The 21,801-nt window shown below is 39.9% G+C and overlaps 1 protein-coding gene across 4 annotated transcripts in view; it reads right to left on the bottom strand.

Moving 5' to 3' along the window:
- Positions 1-5,429: 5,429 nt before the first annotated feature.
- The window catches only part of CEP89 (centrosomal protein 89), a 36,920-nt gene continuing 20,548 nt past the window's right edge, over positions 5,430-21,801 (bottom strand). For all 4 annotated transcript variants that reach the window (XM_077184845.1, XM_077184847.1, XM_077184846.1 and 1 more), the window contains 3 exons: positions 20,846-20,935; positions 12,804-12,973; positions 5,430-6,589 (listed from right to left, as the gene is read on the bottom strand). In XM_077184845.1, coding sequence (XP_077040960.1) covers positions 6,367-6,589; positions 12,804-12,973; positions 20,846-20,935 — 483 coding nt within the window. In that variant the 3' untranslated portion in view covers positions 5,430-6,366. The remainder of the gene's footprint in view (positions 6,590-12,803; positions 12,974-20,845; positions 20,936-21,801) is intronic.

The raw sequence follows: 21,801 nt of genomic DNA, 5'->3' as shown, positions 1-21,801 counted from the left end.
TTAAAAGATTTTCATTTTACCAGCAATCCTGCTTTTACGCAGCTACCAAAGGAAAAAAATAAACATTGATTTCAAGGATTCTAATGTTATTTTCTTCATAGACAAGAGAAATGACATTTTACAGCCGTGGGAAAAGAATCCTTCCCTCTCACATAGGCACACAAATAGATGAAGACATGAATGAGTTCAAATTCCAAGGCATTTTGAGGCAAACACTTTGAGGGCTGATCCCATTTAACCACTGTAGTTTGAACCTTTTCAAAGTGCTATTTACCAATTAAATCGTAAAAAGAAATTTTCAACTTTAATTCGGGAAATAGCAAGGGTACAGTATATAAATACACCTTTTATTATCCTTACTTACTAAAAATGAAGGTTAATGTTTGTTAGGGTTGGAATTTATTGCTTGCAGTAATGCATGTTCTGCTTTGATCAATGCTAAAGGAAATGATAAGGATCATCCTAACTTGCAGTTTTTAATTGTAGCTTAGCAGTATCTCAGGGTGAATACTTTCCATTCCACCCTTCCTGCTTCCAGGTTATTGAATTTTAATGAGAGGAGCACTGTGTTTCCCTGCATTTATCTGACCATATTAAAGGTCAGATGTGTTCTAAGATTTGATCTCAGTACTGTCATTCTTTAAATAACTTTATTTTCCTAAATAACTTTATTTTTCTAAATAACTGCAGGTGTGCTGCAAGTGGAATATAAAGAAATGATATGATTTAATAGCTGTGGTGATGCTGGGTCATGCTACTGGTTTGCAAGAACTTTGCATCTTGTGGAGGGCAGCAGGAAATATTAGGTGACTGTAGTTCTTAACTACCTAATAGACTACAGCTCTTAGCAGAATATTTGGGGTTTAAATATCTGTATTTTTCCCTACTTAGCTCTTGGTTCCAGTGGAATTGGTTTTTCTTCTGTGACAAATAAGGCTTTTGAAAAGACATTCAGGTCTCCTAAAGGTTTTGTACTAGACCTGCCTGAATAGTGCAGTCTTTAGTCCAATGAGAGATTTATTTTGTATTTTTTAAGCAGTTATTTAGAGATTCTCAATAAACTTGTAAATGCTGAGTAAATTCTATCCAAAAAGTCACCAAAAAATCAAGAAATCTCTTCCCAAGGATGTTCTAAAGGAATTTTGATGGCCTCTGGAGAAAATCAGCTTTAGTATGTGACACTAGTCACACTAGTTGTTAAAAGTGCTTCAAACTCTGATCAGGATCAATGATTTTTCTGATAAACATCCAGCTCTGAAGGAGACTGTGTTTTTTTAATTTTAAAAACAAAGCCTGACTTTGATCTCCTTTTTGAGTCCAAAACTCAGGCTGCATTCCACTGGCCTTGCACCGAGGAGGGGTTACCATTAACAGGTTATGGAAGACAAATCTGCCCTGTGCCCATCTCTGGCTGAGGAAAGAAACACCGAGTACTGAAGCACTCACTGAGGTTATGGTGTTCTGTGCTACTTTTGAAGTCTCATTTTAATTTTGTATTTACTGAAACCAAGTATTTCGGGTATAAAACAATCCTAATAGCTAAAATATATTTCTTTCTGTATTTCATATCTGAATATGTGCTTATATGGGTATGTTGAATAAGTTTAGTACAGAAGAAAATAACTCAGGACTAAAAAAATCTAGAGAGCTCACTCCTTGAGAAAGCACATTTTTAAACATAAAGAAGCTTTCAAAGTGCTTCTGCTTTTCTAGATCCAAGCTGATTGGCACCATGGAGTTTTTATTTGCACTAGATTTGCAGAGAAGGATCTGTGCTCAGAATTCTCCTAAATTCTCCTTCCATGCCTGCCCAAGGAGGGACTTTAGTCCCAAGGGAAAAGCTCTCAGAACTCCTGATGCCATGTGCCAGGATAGTGGCAGGAATTTTTCATGGTGAAAATGTCTTTAGGGTTCTTTTGTCTGAACTGGTGAAAGTCAATCTCCTGGGCTGAAAAACAGCATCTTTCTGGGAAAAAAAGGAAAGGAAAAGAGAAGGGGAAAAGAGAAGGGGAAAAGAGAAGGGGAAAAGAGAAGGGGAAAAGAGAAGGGGAAAAGAGAAGGGGAAAAGAGAAGGGGAAAAGAGAAGGGGAAAAGAGAAGGGGAAAAGAGAAGGGGAAAAGAGAAGGGGAAAAGAGAAGGGGAAAGGAAAGGGGAAAGGAAAGGGGAAAGAAAGGGGAGGAAAGGGGAGGGGAGGAAAGGGGAGGGGAGGAAAGGAAAGGAAAGGAAAGGAAAGGAAAGGAAAGGAAAGGAAAGGAAAGGAAAGGAAAGGAAAGGAAAGGAAAGGAAAGGAAAGGAAAGGAAAGGAAAGGAAAGGAAAGGAAAGGAAAGGAAAGGAAAGGAAAGGAAAGGAAAGGAAAGGAAAGGAAAGGAAAGGAAAGGAAAGGAAAGGAAAGGAAAGGAAAGGAAAGGAAAGGAAAGGAAAGGAAAGGAAAGGAAAGGAAAGGAAAGGGGAGAGAAGGAAAAGGACCTGGGTTTAAATGACTTATAATGGTCAGGGGAATTTTTCTAGAAAGTGGGAATTAAGCTAAGTACACATCAGAGCTCTGTCAGGTCACATAACGCTGGTACAGACTTACCTTCATGTACTGCTGAGTGTCACACCCCAAACAGAGGGAGAGGTGCTCTGTTCTCACTGTGGAGTAAAAAGTAACGCCACTGTTTCAGCTGTAGCTGGCAAATGCATTGGAACTACCGAGATTTACTCCCAGCAGGAAAATTAATCCACAAACACCAGAGGTTTATGGCCAAAAAGAGGCAGAGGAGTCCTTTTACTTTCTTCCAAAAAAGGGAGAGGCCATGGGGAATTCCCCTGGGGTCTCTCAGATTTTAGGAGGACAGAGCCTCCCTTTTATCCCAATTTCCTGGCCACATTTCCCTCTTTCCCCATTGGCTGAGGTACTTGGGAGGTGCAGACTTCCCCAAACACCTGACACTAAGACTCCCTTCTAAGGTATCACCCCCCACCTTTCTCTTTTCCTTGTGTGAATTAGTGAGATTCCTCATGGAATTTACGGTTCTTCCCGTTGTTCCTTTCATCTCTCAGTATCCAGTTTTATTTATCAGCAGACCTACAGTTTGTAAAGATAAATCTCTCTCATTCCATTCATCAGTCAGTGGAATCCTTCCCATTGTTTCTGTTATCTCTCAGTATCTAGCTCTATTTACCAGCAGATCCACAATTTGTTTGTAAAGTTCCTCATTCCTTTCACTCCGAATTCTCCTTTGGTTTTGGTTCTAAAAGGTGATAGCAATGATTGCTTTTTGAATATATAATCACTTTATTTATTCCAAAATATGGCAAAACTATGTTCAGTTATGATGGACAGGATGTGCTCTGTAAATTCACCAATGAAACTTGACTGTGACTACAGTTCCACACATCCTGAATTTTCTCCTTTTCTTGGTAGGAATGGAAGAATGTTTTTATGTTGTCTTGTGAAAGGAAGCTGAAAGCACTTCATGGCTTCAATTTACCAACTGGAAGATCTGGAAGGTTCTGTACTGGAAGGCAGGAGCAATGTAACAGTCAGGATGCTCTGTCAGCGTTTTCAGGGGAAAATAGCAAGTTTCTGTTGTCAGGTGGGTAACAGAAAAAGGATAAACTGGCATGGGTAGAGTTACTGTACCAGACTAAAACAGTCAAATTTCTTTCAGCTGTTAATAAAAGAGAGAATCAACTTGGAAGGAACTGGAGGGAAGCACCTGTCTAATCATAATTCTATTTGCACAACACTTGGCACATTTGCAAATGGGTTTACTTTTGCTGATCTGAAACAATTCCAGTATCTTACTCTGCAAGTATGTCAAGTGGGTTCATATGTATTTAAAAAAGCCTGTAACAGGATTTTTGTTATGCCAAAAAGGTGTTCCTGAGCCACAGGACTTTTTCATCCATGAGACATAACTTTTACTCAGTTTTCTTCCTGTGAAAACTGAGGATGGAGAATCACCCAGGGATCTGATTAAATGTTAGTTCATTTAAAGTTTAACAATGTTAGTTCATTTAAAAGTCGTATTTTAATGATATGCAAACGGCAAAGTAAGTGTAGCAATTCTGAACAAGGCCTTAGGAGTGTCAATGTCAGGGTGCTGCCCTTTGAACCATGCATTAAACCTACTCTAAAACCAGAGCTGTGAAAATGGGCAGCAGCTGTGGCAAAAGCACAGTTCTAAGACATTCCCAGGTCACTTCAGTGGAAAACAGGCTAACATTGAGAGTTTTGGAAATCTTGCTTCTGTTTCTAAGGAATTACCAATACAATTTTTACAGGCTCTTAAAACATACTCAGTAGGGCAATTAAAACCAGGTGAGGATAGTATTGTAAATATTAAATCAGTTCTGAGATTATATTTGCATATTAAGAGATGGTTGTATTAAAAAATATGGCATGAAAGGCTTCATTTTCCAAAGCTGCCTTTAAAAAGGTGAAAAGCTGAGGGTATGGCCATGTTCCCTGTTCCTCCAGAGTCTGCACACCTGCAGATTGGAGCTTGTGTGGAAACCAGAGGAGTGTGGATGCCTGTCTGACTTACCTGCAGAGGGATTTCAGACCTGACATTTCAAATTAGGGTTTTTTTCAAATTCAAGGAACATAGGGGACAGGACTGGTTTAGTGATAGACCACCCCCATGACAATTTCACATATTAATGAAGTTATTCCAGACTGTGCTTAAGAAGAGTTTCTGGTTGTTATGTTGAGGCATGGAGTCTTGGAATAATCAAGGTGAAAAAGCGAGGAGAGTGAAAGGATTCAAAGGTGTAGCTCCTGCTAAGTCTCTGGGCAGAGACCAAAAGATAGTGTGCTGTTGAGAACAGTTCTGTTAATCACTGTCCTAAAGACTCTGACATGTTGTATCTTGATGAACCGATAGGGCTGTTGCATTTGTGTTATTCCTGTTAAAGGGAAGGAATTAAAGTACATCCTAGAATCCTGCTTGCATATATATTACTCAGCTGCTTTGGTGGCTTCCCAAAATCAGGGAAATGTAATCTGAGTGCACTGAGGTTGTGCCAGTGCCCTGACAGTCTGCAGATTTTTTAGCTTTGCACTGTACTGCAGGACCTGCCTTTGAAAGCTGCACATCTGCCTGTCCCTGAGCCCCGTGGTGTGACAGAAGTGCTGTCCCCACCCTCTCCTGAATAAAGCCATTCCTCCCCAGCCTGAAGGAAAATGCTGCAGAAACCTTTCTAGACACAAACATTATGCATTTCTTTTGGTATTTTAACTTGGTTTTCTGCTCTTTTTGTTAACTTTGATCAAAGCCAATAATGAAATAATTAGAATTAATTAAATAATGAAATATGTCATGCAGTATTAGAAATAATGAAATTCTTACTTCTAATACTACACAACTATGATAGTTACCTGTTTGTTACAGCTTTCTGGTACTATTTGTGTTTTGTAATGAAAATGAAGCAAAACCAAAAAGCTGATCCAGCAAGTTATATGTAAATCCAAAATAAAGTCATATCACAGTAATACTTACTACTACAAAGTTGATGTGCAATATTGTGAAAAATCAACAAATCTGAAACCTAATACAAATACAGGTCAATAATCCAAAGGATAGGTCAATAATCCAAAGGATATACAATAAGCACTGCTTCAGAAAATACTCTGGGTGGCTTTTGAAGCCACTGAGTCTGAAGCAGGATGAACAAAACAATCTGCAGGAGAGCTGCATCCTGTGCTGCAGCTTGTCCCCTTGGCAAACCCATGGCAGGAGCTTCCCAGCACCTGTAAATCCCAGATCCTGTAAATCTACACACTGGGCACTTGTGCATTCAGGCACCAGCAGCTGTCATGAGGATGGTTCAGTCTTGTCTGCTCTGCAGTCAGATTTCCCTCTGTCCTTGAGACAAGAAGATTTTTGGCACACCATCTAGTGTAAGGACATCCTTGCATCTTAGAAAGCCAAGATGCTTCCTCAGGAGAGAAAGTACAAGCCACACTTTCTTTTCAGCTTGGATCATACTCCATCTGGCATTTTAGGGAGAATTCACTGAAACTTGTCACTTTAATTTTAACCAGCACTGTCCTGCTGCTCACTTGGTTTGTGGCATTGTGTGTCTGTGCTGAACACCAGCTGCTTATCCTGATAACCAGTTACTTGTCTTCACATGTTAACTTGAAGTTGCAAAACATTTTGTCTTAAAAATGAAGAGCCTTTTCTTCAAATAGCAAAGTAATATTTTAGGCTAGATTTACATTATTCACAATACAAGTAGAGAATATGCTGTTGTCATTTTCATGACCTTAAAAATACACTAATATTGAAGACAGCAAACATTCCATTACACCTTGTGCTGCTGCAAAGACAATTTCAGGCACTAAGTTTTCTTTCTTGGATGAGATAAGATTCTTATCACTGACATTCTTGCTGAATTTCATTTTCAGTAGGGGATGAAGTTTTCACATCACAATAGCTAAAATCATGTCCATAAACCAGGTCCTTCTGAGAGTGTGGGTCATGAGCTGTGACAGCACTCCACGTGTTCTTCCTCAGGGATTTCTGTAAGAGTTCTCTCATTCTCTTGTTTTCTTTGGCTGTGGATTCCCACATGATTTCAAGTTCCCCTTCTGTTTTCCTAGGAAGAAAATGAAGAGAAATGCTAAGTTTAACAATGTTTCAGCAGTACAGAAGTACAGTATGTGGATAAGCAAATTAGAAATAGCCTGTATTTAGATGCTTGAAATTGCCTGATTGAAATTCATTCCATTTTTGCTTTTGAAAAAGCTCATTAAATGTAATGCTAAATAGGATATGACCAGAAAAGCACCCATTGTGTAAGAAGCTGAGTGAAGTCTGCACACAGAGCAGTGCATGTGAGACCCAAATATTGTGACCATCCCTCCTGCACTGACTGAGGCTCCCTGGTGAGCACAGCTCTGCTCCCCACACAGCAGTGCCCCTTGTCACTGCCCAGAGCACTGTGCCACCCCTCTGAGCCCCAGGGCTCTCATCAGTGTCAGACTCTGTGCTCAGCTCATGCATCTTTGTGGGAGCCCAACAAAAGTGCTGTCAACTTAGAAAGCAGCCAAAGCCCAAGAGCTTGGGTTGCCTTTGATTCCTGGTGGATGTCAAAATACAAAATAATCTGGAAATGAACATCAGTTGATGTGAAAAGCACAGCTGATGCATGGAAATGAGCACACATACTTTAATACAGAACCAGAAGACACAGGCTCAAGCTGTGTCAAGGACAATACAGGTTGGATATAAGGAAAAAGTTTTTTACAGACAGGGTGATAAAGCTCTGGAATGTTCTGCCCAGGGAGGTGGTGGAGTCCCCATGCCTGGGTGTGTTTAACAAAGCCTGGATGTGGCACTGGGTGCCAGGGTTGAGGTGCTGGAGCTGGGTTGGACTCCTGATCTTGAAGGTCTCTTCCAACCCAGTGGTTCTGTGACTCTGAATTACTCTTGGAGGACTAATTTTTAAGCAGAGCTGAGAGATGCAGAGGCAGAGAGTGCTACCTGGCTTTGGAATGAGCAGACAGAGCACACCTACACAACTTGCAGTCTGGAACAGCTTCACAGCTCAGCTGCTTCCCAGCTCAGCATCTGAGAAGAAGCAGTAGCATCTCAAGTGTAGTTACACAAGGGGATTTTGTTTGAAAATTTTGACCTGATTGAAATTTAAAAATGCATTCAGCAGAATTGGTTGGGCAGAGGGTGTCTTCTTGCTAGTCACAACCTCCCTTCCCTCAAGGAATTTGGATTACAGAGCAGCTTGGTTACTACAGCTGCTGATGCTCTGCACATCCTTCTCAACACCAAAATTTCCTTGCCTCCACAGCTGGTTTGCCTTTTGAAACACAAGTCTTTGCCACTTGGCATTTAAAATTAGATATGTGCTCCGTTTAGATACATGTGCTGTTTCCAGATGCCTTTAGACAAAAGGCATGAAATTCATTTCTTAATAATGTAGGCTAGTCTTAATTAAATAAGTAAAAATAAAATTTTAATTCAACACCTAACCTAGCCAAAATGTAGGATTTTACAACTTGCTGAGAGTAAGCAAAATTCCAGTGCTCCACTCATATTTATGAGGATGAAAAAATTACTAGATGTAGGTTCTGAAAGATTCTTCTTTAAAAAAGACATGCCCTCATTGAACTAAATTCATCCAGCTTTAAACCTCAGAATCTTATTTGAGCTGGCTCAGGAATTCATTGGCATCTATCCTGTAACAGTTTATTTATACATTCCTTATCACCAAGGTTTTTATTATGGTTATAATTTCATATGTCACCTCAGAGATAAGACAGCTCCTCCCCCTTGCCTATGCACAACTGCAAAGCTTTTTTGCTGTTCACCCTCTTCCAAGGACAGTTGAATGCACTTTTCAAACTTACATTCTGCAGCCAAAGCACAGCTGCTGGGACCACCTTGTGGTACTGTTTCTCTGCAAAGTCCGTTTTATGAAATAAACTCTGACCTAGAAAACTCATAAAGGTCAATGACCTGTCAAATAAGACAGGAAATATCTAGGAACTTGTTTTTCACCCTAGGATCATATCATGAACTTTGTTTATATCTCAAGCCTCTTATTTAAGGAAAGGTTGTGATATTGATATCTCTTAAGGTTACTCAGTGACTAATAAAGATTTCATTATCAGCTGGCTGAAAAACAAAATGCTATTGCTTTCTCATTAAAGGATGCTGGGAATTTGCAATCTTGTCTAACAAAGGCTGTAATTACTGATAAGGTTCTAAAGAGCAGCTTCCAGGAAGGGAAATCTGCTTATCTTTAAAAGCTTTTATTTATCAAAAGTACAACTATATCTATATGTGTTTCTTCTGAAAACCAAGTAGAAAAATTCTCATCCCTTGGATGCAATGGGTAAGTAGTGGAACTTCTGATTTTTGTTATGAGCTTAAAGAATGCAGGAGGGGAGAAAATTTCCAAGGCAAGTCATCTCTGTTGTATTTGATGAAAGCCCATGCTAGTTTGGAGTACACTTGTTAAGAACAGAAGGAGAGGAGCAGCACATGAATACATTTCTTTGTCTACTTGTGAGCATGCTGTGACTGCAGTGTAGGAGTGATGGGGGGAGGACAGTGGGGATGGAAGGAGAGCAGAGATCTCTGGAGCCAGGTCTGGAACCTGGGGTTTATTGCAAAGGGCCTGGGTGCAGGGCCCTGCTGGGAGCTGCCAAACACAGAGAATAAAGAGGGTGGGAAAGAGAGAGAAGACAAGAGGAGAGTAAAGAGGATGAGAGAGTAAAAGAGGTAAAGGGTAAAAGAGGATAAGAGAGCGAGGTTCCTGTTACAATACAATAAATCTTCTTCTGTGCTGAATATTCTGATTCTCACTAACCAATCTAGTACAAGATACAAACCCTATAGCATTTCCATACAGCCTATAAGAATCATTACATTACCACACTGTGTTACATTTTAAACCCTAAAAACTCCTCTTTGGGCCCCTTCTGCCAAACTGTAGGGTCTGCTCTGACCCTTGGAGCTGTCTGCAAGCAGAGGGTGTTGTTCCATCAAAAGGGGATCACCTTCAGTGGCCATGCCATTGTTTTTCAGTTGTTCAGTAACTGAGGGATCTCAAAGCTTGCTTTATTTCAATCTCATTTATACTTTCCATATTCTCAAAATCTCTTGCCAGGCAATCATATTTAGGAGGCTTTCCTGTTCCATCCTGCCCAGCACTGGAGCTGCTCTGCCTGTGGGCACACAGGGGCTGGGCACTGAGCTGCCACCCCAGCTGTGCTGTGCTCCTGCTCAGGCTCTGCTCATGCCTGTGCAGCTCTCACTGACAGCACAGGGATCTGCAGTGGGATTTCACTTGGCTTTTCAAGAGAACTTACCAGCAACAACAGGTACAGTATGCTTTTATGATAAACAATTTCATGGTGGTAGCTAAGTCAGACTTGCCTCAGTTTCCTGACTCCATATTATTAAACTAAATGCATGAGCTAAATAAATGATATTAAATAGTTTTCTGTCTTCACCTGCTTACAGTGATTCATCATACTTTCAGCTAGATTTTAAAGTAAACTGGCTTTTCTGCTTAAAATGTAGCATGCTACTCTGATTTTCATTACCTAACATTGAAATTAGAGAATAAATATTGATTGTATGCACTTATCTTAATGTCTATTGTAGGCATTTTGCACAGAAACATTATCAGCTAGAAAGTATTCTGGACTAAACATCTACCCTGTAAACACAGCTAGTCACAATAAATACAAATGTTTGGTACCCTCCTAGCACTAAGGAGGAGGGTACCTCCTTAGTAGTTGCTAAACTACAGATGATGAGCAGCATCTGAACTACAAAAAAATTTTCCTTTCCTTACTCCTGTGACTGTGTGAAGGGAGAAAGAAAATAATAAACCTTGTAAAATCAGAAATAGAAAAAGCAGGCCAAAATACATGTTTAATTTCTGGCTGGTAGGCATAAAAGAGTAGATACACATTTGGATTACCTTGGGAAACTACTTTATATTGCAGTACTTGAGAAGAATAATGGAATATGAAGAAATTAGTTCATATGGATTGTATCAGCCATGGTGTTAGTTGGTTTTATTGATTTTGTTTCATAAGCATAAAAACTTATTATTTCTTATAGAAATAATAATTCTTGTAGAATTCAGCTGACTTCTCAGTAATATTTTTTTTAATTTACATTTTGATATAGTAATCAAAGGAAAATAGGAAATCATGAGGTTAACTAAAATACTACTTGGAAGATGACAGTAAAAATTCTTTTTTACTTTTAGACTTGTGTTCATTATATTATATTCTTATAATTATTTTTAAGATTTAACTACCACCAGAAAAAAGCAGTCACTCATTACACCATTCAGTAATGTTGGAGACTATGAAGAAATGAAAGACATATCTTGATGGGGTTCATCTTGGGTTTGTTTCCATAAACCACTTTTCTTCATCACCATCCAGTTAAATGGACTACAGTGATGTAGTTCCAGGTGCAGATCTTGTTTCTTAAAAGGAAGCTGCAAGTATTAATTGTGTGTGTTTACTGAAGAAAAAAGGAATTAATTTGGACTGAAAAGGTAAAAGTGATTTAGAATACTGTATGGAAAGTGTAATTAATTATTTTATACATCTGTGTTGCATCATCCAATTTGCCTACTTTGGGGCTAGAAGGGTGAATTTTGAATTATCCATATTGTGGGATTTCAAATTATGCTCTATCCTACTTTGGAAAAAGCCCCTCTTTATATAATTGGTGTTCTCTACAGTAAAAAATTGTAACATGAGCCCAGAGATATGAAAGCCATTTAATTAGTTTAAAATCCTAAGCAAGTATTTTCAGAGAAATGTGAATCAGTTCAATCTGGTTTTTAATGCAAATTTCAGAGATGAATAGAATGTTCACTGTACAACTCTGCTACTTACACCTGTTTAATTGCACTGTATAAAGTAACTGACAGGGACTGCACTGATATAAGGTAGATGATACCAAGCCCTGTTTTTCTATTGTCTGTTAAAATCCATTTAAATCTATTATTTCCCAGTGGCAGTGATGACTTGAGAAATGACTGCTTATTACTTTTCTTCAGTTGTAAACTGAAACTGTTTTTCTTTTATGCTGATAATGTAAATGTGCTATGAAGCTTTCCACTATCAGAGGGAAAAATACCTTTACAGTACTCTGTATTAAAGGATATCTTAACACTGCAGTCATAATCTTCTACAAATCTCTTACATTTTCTTCTCTTTATTTTGCACATAGCCAATCCAGGTCACTTGTTAACAGATCAGTAAGACAGAATCAAAAGAAAACAGATCTTTGGTGTACTCAATTTCCTTTCATTTCCTACTATTCTGAAAACTGAGAGGTATGAATGGGAAAGTGTTCAGCCTTTAGCAGAAAGTGCTATTAAAATAAATCAACATGTATTTTCATTTACAGAATCCTTTCAAATGATCAAAGATTCACACAGATTGATATCCTTCTCAGACTGATATCCTTCTTAAGAAGTTTCAAAAACAGCAGCAGCCATACAGAATCAATTCCTCCTTCCAAAGACCTTTCTTTGGAGAGCTGGCAATCATGAGCAGGGTTTCAGCATTCTCATTTTCAAACCACAGGAGATGGTTTGTTTCCAGCTCTGCTGGACAGCAAGTGCTGGGGGCTGTGTGCAGGTGCTTTCCTGTCACTGACATGTTTGATGAAAATCCTTTCACTAGGATTTTTCTCCTGAGAAGCCTCAGAAACGAAATGGAAACAGTAACTATCTGATGGCTGAGGAATGTGGTCTGGAGATGCTTTACCAACAGATACTTCTTTGATTGGTTGCATGTGAATTGTTTTTAATTAATGGCCAATGACAGCCAGCTGTGTCGAGGCTGTGAGCAGTCACAGGATTTTATTATTCATTCTTTTCTAGCCTTCTGATGAAATCCTTTCTCTATTCTTTAGTATAGTTTTAGTATATCGTTCTCATAATGTAATAAAATAAAATATAATGTACTATAATATAATAAAATATTATATAGTGTAATATAATAAAATATTATATAGTATACTATAATAAAATATATAGTATAATGTAGTATAATACAGTATAGTATAATATAATATAATATAATATAATATAATATAATATAATATAATATAATATAATATAATATAATATAATATAATATAATATAATATAATATAATATAATATAATATAATATAATATAATATAATATAATATAATATAATATAATCCTTCTGAAAGATGGAGTCAAGATTCTCATCTCTTCCCTGGGGATCCTCAAACACCACCACACTTTCCCTTGTCCCTTCACCTGCCTGTGTCCCCCTCACCTGTTTTGCTCCAGCACCTCCCTGAGGGTTTCCTGTTTGTCTTGCAGCAGACGCTGCAGGTGCTTCTTTTCTTGCTCATACTGAGCAGTTTTCCTTTCAAATTCCTTCTCCTGCTCACTCATCTTGAGGTTGATATCTCCAAGCTTCCCAGCTGCTTTCTTTTTATATATCTGTAATGGTTAAAGTTAATAGAAAAAAGTGGGATTATAGGAGCAATAAGGACAAGTCATTAGCAACAATGAAAGGCTTAGAGATACTGATTTTCAGTTGAATCTGTACATCAATGCTGCCTTGCTCAATTATGCCAGGTAGGTTGCATTATGGGATTTTTTTAACCTATTTGTTAATTTGAAGGTATTACACTTAATTTTGTTCTGCATATAAAACTACTGTGTACAAAGAATACCATGCTGTATGTTTGTTTTATTATCTGCAACAAAAGGTTTGTTTTCCAAGGTACAAAGCTACACTTTACAGCACAGGTTGCTTACCAGTCATACTTGTCAGTACATACCATGAAAAAGTGTTTCTGTTTTGTTAGTTGTTCAATCTTAATACTAAGAGGAAGAAAAGGATACCTTTGCTTGCTGCTTCATGTAAGAGTCCTCTTGTTCAGTGAAGCACAAGGGATTTTTTGATCAATGGCTATAATAACTAAATGATAACTAATGACTGGTCTCATCTCAAAAGTAGGAAATTAGTAACTTTGCTTTCTGAAATAACATCCCCATTGAATTGCATAAGCACACAAGAAAACTGGTTTGTGTATTGTTACACATTTCTAGATGCTGCTGCTCTTGACAATACCAAAATCCAATATTAACTAATTTTCTCATGATTACAAATAGAATGTTAAAACTGTTCTTTTTCTCTGCAGACTGTGGTGTTTCCTACAGGCTACAGAACAGAGTTTTGGGATGGAAACACCTCCTTTAATAAAACTGTAAACTAATTTAGTGAAGCTTTGAAAATACTGCTATTTATGTCTTGCTAATATAAAGTTTTATTTCAGGTGCTAATCACTAATGTTTTATCTTCATCTGAATTAGGGGAGAAAGATCTGTGTTTGCCTTTTGGAGGAATTAAAAAAAGGCATTTTTAGACATGCTGTATATAAGGCTATATAATCCTTCCCACAAACTGTTTCCTTTTTAGCACTTGCAAAATGTGTCATTGTGAAGTTTAATTTTCTAGAGGTAATAGTGTAACAACAGGTATTAGTAATTCAATCTTTAAGGTTGACTTACATAGGGTTTTTATCCTAACTTTTCCCTGACACTTCTAATAGAAGAAAAAGAAGCCTGCAAGTTAACCAGTAACTTCACTCAACTTTTTAGATTCCCAGAGAAGCCTTCAAAATGCAGAGTAATTATTATTACAAATAATATTATTACAAATAGTAATTACAAATGCAGAGTTATGGAAGGCTACAAGTAAACAAGTTCTTTCTGAACAGAAGCTTGCTCAGAGCCAGCCTAGAGGATGTGCAGAGTTTAGGGAAACAGCTGAACCTTCCCCTCTGTCAGTAAAAGCCCCAGCACGTACCAGGTCCAGCCAGGTGTGACTGAAATGCCCTCTATAGATTAGATTAATGTAATAATTTCAAAGAACAAGAGCAAATTTCTACTTTATCAGGGGGAAGGAAGGCTGGTGAATTGTAGCACTGGTGAAACCCTTCTTTCCATCATGTGCTCACTGACCATCCAGTACTGGGTGTTGTGTGCTTTAAGCTGAGGTCTGTGTTTTAAGCTGCACTCTGCTCCTCCCCAGCCCACAGCTCCTCCTGCTCTGCCTTTGCCAACTGCAGCTGAGTCCTGTGTGCAGAATGGTTGCAAAATCAGCAGGAAAAGTGCACCTTCTTATGATTATAGTCATGAGACTAGGTGTGAGTGATACTCTGTTCTGATCGATGATAAGTCTGTAAAATGCAGCCTGGGCAGGTTGGGATGGTTCTGGGCATACTGACACAGGCACTGCTGGCTCTTACAGATCCCTCACACCTTTGAATTGTTCAAGATAACCCATTACTGTTCTCTGAAGTGAAGCAGGTAGCAGCAAACAGACTGGTGGAGATGAATTTTCAGGCAGAGGATGGTAACACATAGCTGGAAGTCATAGTATTTTCCTCTAGAGATGGTCATGGCAGCCCCTGTACATAGCAAGCAGGATGAGGAATGATCATGGATGCAAGTGCTGGTGCTGAGGAGGATATAACTCACTCCTAGGTGGTAAAGAGACAGTAAAACAGACTGCAGATGATGAAGAGGAACTCTGCATACATGATATTTTTGGGTCAGGGTATACATTATGCTGTCATTCTGGCTCTCCTAGGAGGCCCTTGGCTCCTGGGTTTGTCACAGAGATCTTGGAAATAGATGGTTTTGTTGCAGTCATGGAAAGATAGGTTCTATTCAGCAGGCTCAGAATGCCTGAGACACATAACCAGCCTTCCTGGGGATGTTAATATCTCCCTGATTTTTGGCAGCACTTTTGTGTGAGTGGCAGTGTGTGCAGGTCATCTCCTGAGTTCACAGCTGAGTGGAGAAGTGTGAGAAAACTGAAACAGCTTCAGACAAAAGCCAGCACAAATTTGGGTACATTTCTCTCTCCTGTGCATACAGATCAACTTATGAGTGTGAAACAGAATCCAGTGGTTCCTTTACCAATAAGATGAATGCATTTCCTTTCAATTTTGGTTATACTTTCTGTTTTCTATGCCAACTATACAAAATAGTGATATATACCAGAATAATTTAGAGATTCTTTCTATACATCAGCTAACATCACAAAGTGTGAAAGACTTTGAACATATGAATGAAGGGAATGAAGGGAAAACAGGTGTTGCAATATTATATGCTGTACTACCTGGGCCCTTGTGTTTCCTGACTGGTAACTTGGGACAAAAATAGGGGTGAATTCCTGCCCTGATAATTAAAATATTTGGGGAAAAAATAATCCATCTTTAGGTCTGACAAAACAATGGAAGCAGTTTCTTAAGTGGCTGCATTTAAAAAACCAGCAATGTTCCATGAATTTTCAAGGGTCTCATACTGGAAAAATCTAGTGTCTAACAAAGCAGAATGAATACTCTGAATAGAAAGGCCATGTATGCAGCAAGGCTTACATCAACCCATGGTATCCTGATTTCAGACACCAAGCACCTTTCCCTAAGTCCAGATTAATGTTGATAGGAACATGGCAAAGGAACACTGGTGACAGGAACATTGTCTCCTTCAAATGTGCTGGCATGAGCAACTGCTTATACAAAACAGCAAGTTCTGCAATGAGTACATGCAGTTCTGAAATACACAGCTCCTCAGTGATCAGGAAGTGCTAGGAACAAATCTTTATTGCTTTCTCTTCAACAATCACAATTTTGTACTCTAAATGTAATAGGGAGCAAGAGGACAGGAAAAAAATTAAGGCCAAATTAGCAAACTTGCATGAAAATGAGGGCAGTTACAGCAGGAGATGGTAGATGTCTTCAATACAAAGGTTGTTTCTGTTTTTACTAAAACCTCATGACTAACAAAATTATTATCAAATAGAGATTCAGAATGAATGAACTTGTTGTAATCTAAATTCTTTTTTTCAACAGTGTGTGCATAATTTAAAGATTAATTACATTTGCAGTATAAAGGAAAGGAAAAGGTGTGTAATGATGAACTGGAGTGCAAATTCTGTTATCAGAGATTTACTATTCACAGTTTTAAGTCCAAAACCCTGGATTGTTTTCACAGAATTTGTACTAGATGTTTGACTAAAATACTTCATAAAAAGACAGATTTTGCTGTGTTAGCTGTCCCTTTTGCATGAAGTTGAAGGACTCCCTGATGAGACAAACATGATGTCCAAGCTCATATTAAAAGAGAAGACACTGCAGAATTCTGACTGTAAAGAAATAGTTTTAATACCAGAAAAATTGGTTTCCTCAAATTCTTGCCACGGATCATCAAACTGCTTGGTAATTACAATTATGAACTACAAAGAGAAACCCCAGGCAAAGTACTAGCTCAGGTTATCATGCTGACCCCAGGCAAAGTACTAGCTCAGGTAATGCTGACCATGGCACTGAGTCAGTATCTCTCAGTTCACAGAATCACAGAATGAATTAGGTTGGAAAAGACCTTTGTGATCATCAAGTCCAACCCATGACCTCCTCATCAACTAAACCATGGCACTGAGCACCACATCCAGCCACCCTGAACAGCTCCAGGGACAGAGACTCCACCTCCTCCCTGGGCAGCCATTCCAATGCCCAATCACCATTTCTGTGAAGAATATTTCCTGATGTCCACCCTAAACTTCCCCTGGCACAGCCTAAGGCTGTGTCCTCCTGTCCTGTCACTAAATGCCTGGGAGGAAAGACTGACCCCCAGCTGAGCACAGGCCCCTTTCAGGAGCTGTGCAGTGACAGTGTCACCCCTGAGCCTCCTTTTCTCCAGGCTGAGCACCCCCAGCTCCCTCAGGGCTTCCTCACAGGGTTTGTGTTCCCAGCCCCTCTCCAGCCCTGTTGCCTCCTCTGGGGGCACTCAAACATCCCAACATCCTTCCCAAACTGGGGCCAGACTGGACACAGCACTCGAGGTGTGACCCCACCAGTGCCAGTGCAGGGGAAGGATGATCTCCCTGCCCCTGCTGGCCACACCATTCCTGAGCCAGGCCAGGAGCCATTGGCCTGCTTGGCCCCCAGGGCACTCTGCTGGCTCATGGTCACTTGCTGCTGACCAAAACCCCCAGGTCCCTTTGTGCCTGGGCACTGCCCAGCCACCCTGTCCCCACCCTGTAGGGGGTTTTGTGGCCAAAATGCAGGACTGGGCACTTGGACTTGGTTAAACCTCGCCTTGTTGGACTTGGCCCATCTATCCAGCCTGTCCAGGTCCCTCTGCAGCGCCCTCCTACCCTCCAGCAGACCAAAACATGCTCCCAGCTTGGTGTCATCTGCAAATTTACTGATGGTGGACTCAATCCCCTCATTCAGATCATCATGGAAGATACTGAACAGGAGTGATCAGTGCCCCAGCACAGAGCCTGAGGGACACCCCTGGTGCCTGGCCCCAGCTGGATGCAGCACCATCCCCACCACTCTCTGGGCCATCCAGCCACTTCTGAGCTCAGCACAGAGAGTGCTCCTGTCCTGTTGGGATCTCTGGCTGCTCACTGTGACCCCAAGAAAAGTTGGAAAGTCTCTTTTCCCAGCCCCAGCGCTTGAAGAAGCAGTCAGGGCTCTTCATTTCTCAGTCTCAAGGTTGTTCATTGTTCCTTATCTATAAAATTCTTTCTCCTGCCCTGCCAGGTCCATCCAGCAGGACAGTTCCAGGCACTCTGCCTGCCCCCAGGGCAGGGTTCTGTCTTTATACTAAAAACTACCTGTACAATGTTCACAATTCCTTCCCAATACCCAGCACCTGTGTTAGACAGTGAGCTTCTACTCTAAACCAATCTGTGAGTGCCACCAGCACAGCAGAAGATGGAGGCCAAGAAGAAGAAGAAGGAGAAAGGCTGGACACACCCAGATTCCTCCATCTTGCCCCCCTGAATCCCCATTCTAAAAACCCCAGAATCTACTATTTCAGTTTGTGATAAATTCACTATCATTCTACTTAATTTGTCATGGCTTGCTGATCTTCATCCAAGGTTGGTAATTTGCTCCACAGGTCACAATCAAACCCACAGGGGCATTTTGGGCTCTGTGCCAGGGTCTCTGAGCCCCCTGGCAGGGTCTGGGCTGCTCAGGACAGCCAGAGGGGTGTCCTGGGTGCTGACACTGTCCCAGTCCTGGGCTGCAGCTTTTCCAGGAGTGAGCTCTGGGAGACAGTGCCAAAGGCCTTGCTGAAGTCCAGGCAGACACATCCACAGCCTTCCCCACTGTCACAGACATCTTTTATGAAAAATCTTTTTTCTTAGGATTTTTTCTCCTGAGAAGCTGAGAGGCCTCAAGGACAAAATGTAACCAATGGTTATCTGTTGCTGTGGAATGCAACAGGTGGGTCTGGGATTGGTCTCATGTGGTTGTTTCTAATTAATGGCCAATCACAGTCCAGCTGTCTCACTCTCTGGTCAGTCACAAGATTTTATTCTCATTCCATTCTTTTCCATTCCTTGCTAGCCTTCTGATGAAATCCTTTCTTCTATTCTTTTAGTATAGTTTTAATATATCATTTTCTTTAATATAATATATCATAAAAAAATAAACCAGCCTTCTGAAACAGAGTCAACACTCTTGTCTCTTCCCTTGTCCTGAGACCCCTGTGAACAGCACATCCCACATCCACAGGTGGGTCAGCTGGTCACAGAAGGAGATCAAGTTGGCCAGGCAGGTGCTGCCCCTCCTAAGCCCACGCTGGCTGGCTCTGATCCCTGGGCCATCCTGTGGGTGCCCTGTGATGGCACTCAAGGTGATCTGTTCCATAACCTTGCCGGGCACCCAGGTCAGGCTGACAGGCCTGGAGTTCCCCAGCTCCTCCTTCCAGCCCTTCCTGGGGATGGGCTCACACTGGCACCCTCCAGTGCTCTGGGACCTCCCTGCTGAGCCAGGAGTGATAATAAATGATGGAGAGCAGCCTGGGGAGCTCATTTATGCCAGCTCCCTCATCCCCCTGGGATGGATCCCCTCTGGGACCATAGACTTGTAAGTATCTAAATGGTTTAGCACAGCCCTGGCTGCTTCCTCCTGGGTTACAGGGGGCTGTCCTGCAGGGGGGCTCCCTTCTCCCTTCTCCCAGCTCAGGAGGCCAGCTGTCCTGAGAGCAATCTGTCCTACTGCTGAAAACTGAGAAAAATATGGCATGAAGTATCTCTACCTTCTCCTTAAGTCAATATATTTCCCCCTGCATCCAATGAAGTATGTCCTTGCCTGTCCTTTTGCCAGTATTGGTTTTGCACTTTAAATTCACTACATGTAAATGTTCTTAATTTTATGCCAACCTCTTCTCTATCCCTTACAGTAGTCACAGATCTATTACATTGCAGAAGATCCACATTTAACAAGAATACAAGCCACTATCTTAGTAGGGGAGCTAGACATAAATGATGGTGAAAAAAGCTAAAAATATTTTATGGCTGTCTTAATATAATTAGGTAAATCTTTCACAGTAGTGTTTCATGCATTCAGGTATTTTATGAAGGGTTCCTTACAAATCCAAGCTATTTTTCAGCTTATTGCTCTCTCTTTACACTTACAATTTCATTTATTTTCTTTGTGGTTAATTTCTAAGCTGTGTCAATCCTTACAATGAAAGTGCAGGTGGAGATGGTCTCCATTGACACAGTGGTGGTGCACATTTGTGTCATTTGATGCAGGAATAGCAGTGGAGGTCTTGACTGGCAAAGTAGAATATGGAGACTCTGCCTCAGGATAAACTGAACAAACCTGACTTAATACAAAACAGCTTTTGAAAGTAATATATACATTACTTCCTAGATACAGAAACCAATATACCAGGTATCTTTCTCCTTTCTTAAAATTACAGTAAAAATAATCATGGTAGCACCGAATGTTTCAAACTTATTCACTGTTATACTGCAATTACATACTGTGCTTTTTGTTTAGAGGGTTGTAAAGAGAACTTATAATGTATTCCCTAACTAGGCTGGATGTTTGAAATCCTCTGAGTTTCTCAGCCTTCTACGCTATGGTCACAAGAAAGTACTTGATGATAAGTGTACACCTGAGATACAATTAGATTTGGAAGAATGAAAATGTTAATGGATTTCAAGTTGAAGGAGTGGTACAGCCTCAAAGAAGTAGAAGACAGAACACTTGGGTTACAATATGGAGCAAAAAATGAAATACAAATAATCTCTAAATATTATTACAACTAGTCATAATTCTCCAAGTAATGCTGTAAACAATATCTGGCAGACATGCAATGCACAAATACAGTGGAAGAAGGCACTAGTGAAAATTACAATGATGATTTATTTTGTTTTTTCAAAACTTTTAAAGATAATCCATACATAAGTCTTTCATAAAACTACTTTTCTCATTAAAAAACCCCAAACATTTCAAAATAGCTATTTAGCTTAGAAACACTGCTTACCTTAACTTTTTCTTCCAGTCTTCCTAAGCGCAGGCTGCCTTCTATAATTTTCTTGAGAACACCCTGATTCTCATTTTCCAAACATCTGGCCTGCAACCATGCAGTAAACAAAGCTACATGTAACCACTGTGTTTGTTTGTCAGGGCAGACAAAATGCATACATGAGGGAGACACAGCAATTCCATTTTGAACTCTGTCTGAAGAACCAACATGGATAAAGAGTCCTGGAAATTATTCTCAGAACAGTTCAATAATAATCTGTCAACTGACTGTGAATATTATGAAGCAGTATTATTCTGAAATGAAACAAACTGTAAACCCAACCAATTCTGTGGGTTTTCCTACAAATCTAAGCATGCATTAGTAGGGATCCCATTTTTATGCATAAGACTCATCCTTTAGGTCACATCTAGCAGTCTGTTCTCAAACAAGCCCTTGAATTTGGCAGGGGTTCAGGCAAGGATATTTTTAATATGGTATGATTAATATTTAAAGGCAGATATCCCAGAGATTGAGATCTAAGAACTCAGTTCCCCCAGTTTCTAGGATATATTTATTGTGCCGAGTTTCACAATCCTGAAGTTCAGTTTGTAGTGGGGAAAAAGATTAGAGCTGTGTCACCATAATTCCTCTCCTAGAATTAGGAATTAACTGCTGTTAATTTATCCAATTTATCCAATTGATAATCCAAAAATTATCTTTTTATCCAATGCTAATGACAACCTTTGTCTACTACCTGAACAAGTAAAAGAAGCTTTATTTTTACAAAGTTTTGTGAAATTATTTCAGATTCAATTTGAAGACAAAACTATGAATATAAAAAATTGAAATTGTGCCCAGTATCCTGAAAAAGAAACAAAATGGGTTTACAAAAAGCCCAGAAACCTCCATGCCAGGCAGTTCCACTAAGCAGAAGCTGTTCCAAAACTCTCCATCAGCCTGTCCAAATGACTGCT

This window comes from Agelaius phoeniceus, chromosome 12 (assembly GCF_051311805.1).
Source record: "Agelaius phoeniceus isolate bAgePho1 chromosome 12, bAgePho1.hap1, whole genome shotgun sequence".
Taxonomy (NCBI): Eukaryota; Metazoa; Chordata; class Aves; order Passeriformes; family Icteridae; genus Agelaius; species Agelaius phoeniceus.
This window is presented reverse-complemented; position numbering and strand designations above follow the sequence as displayed.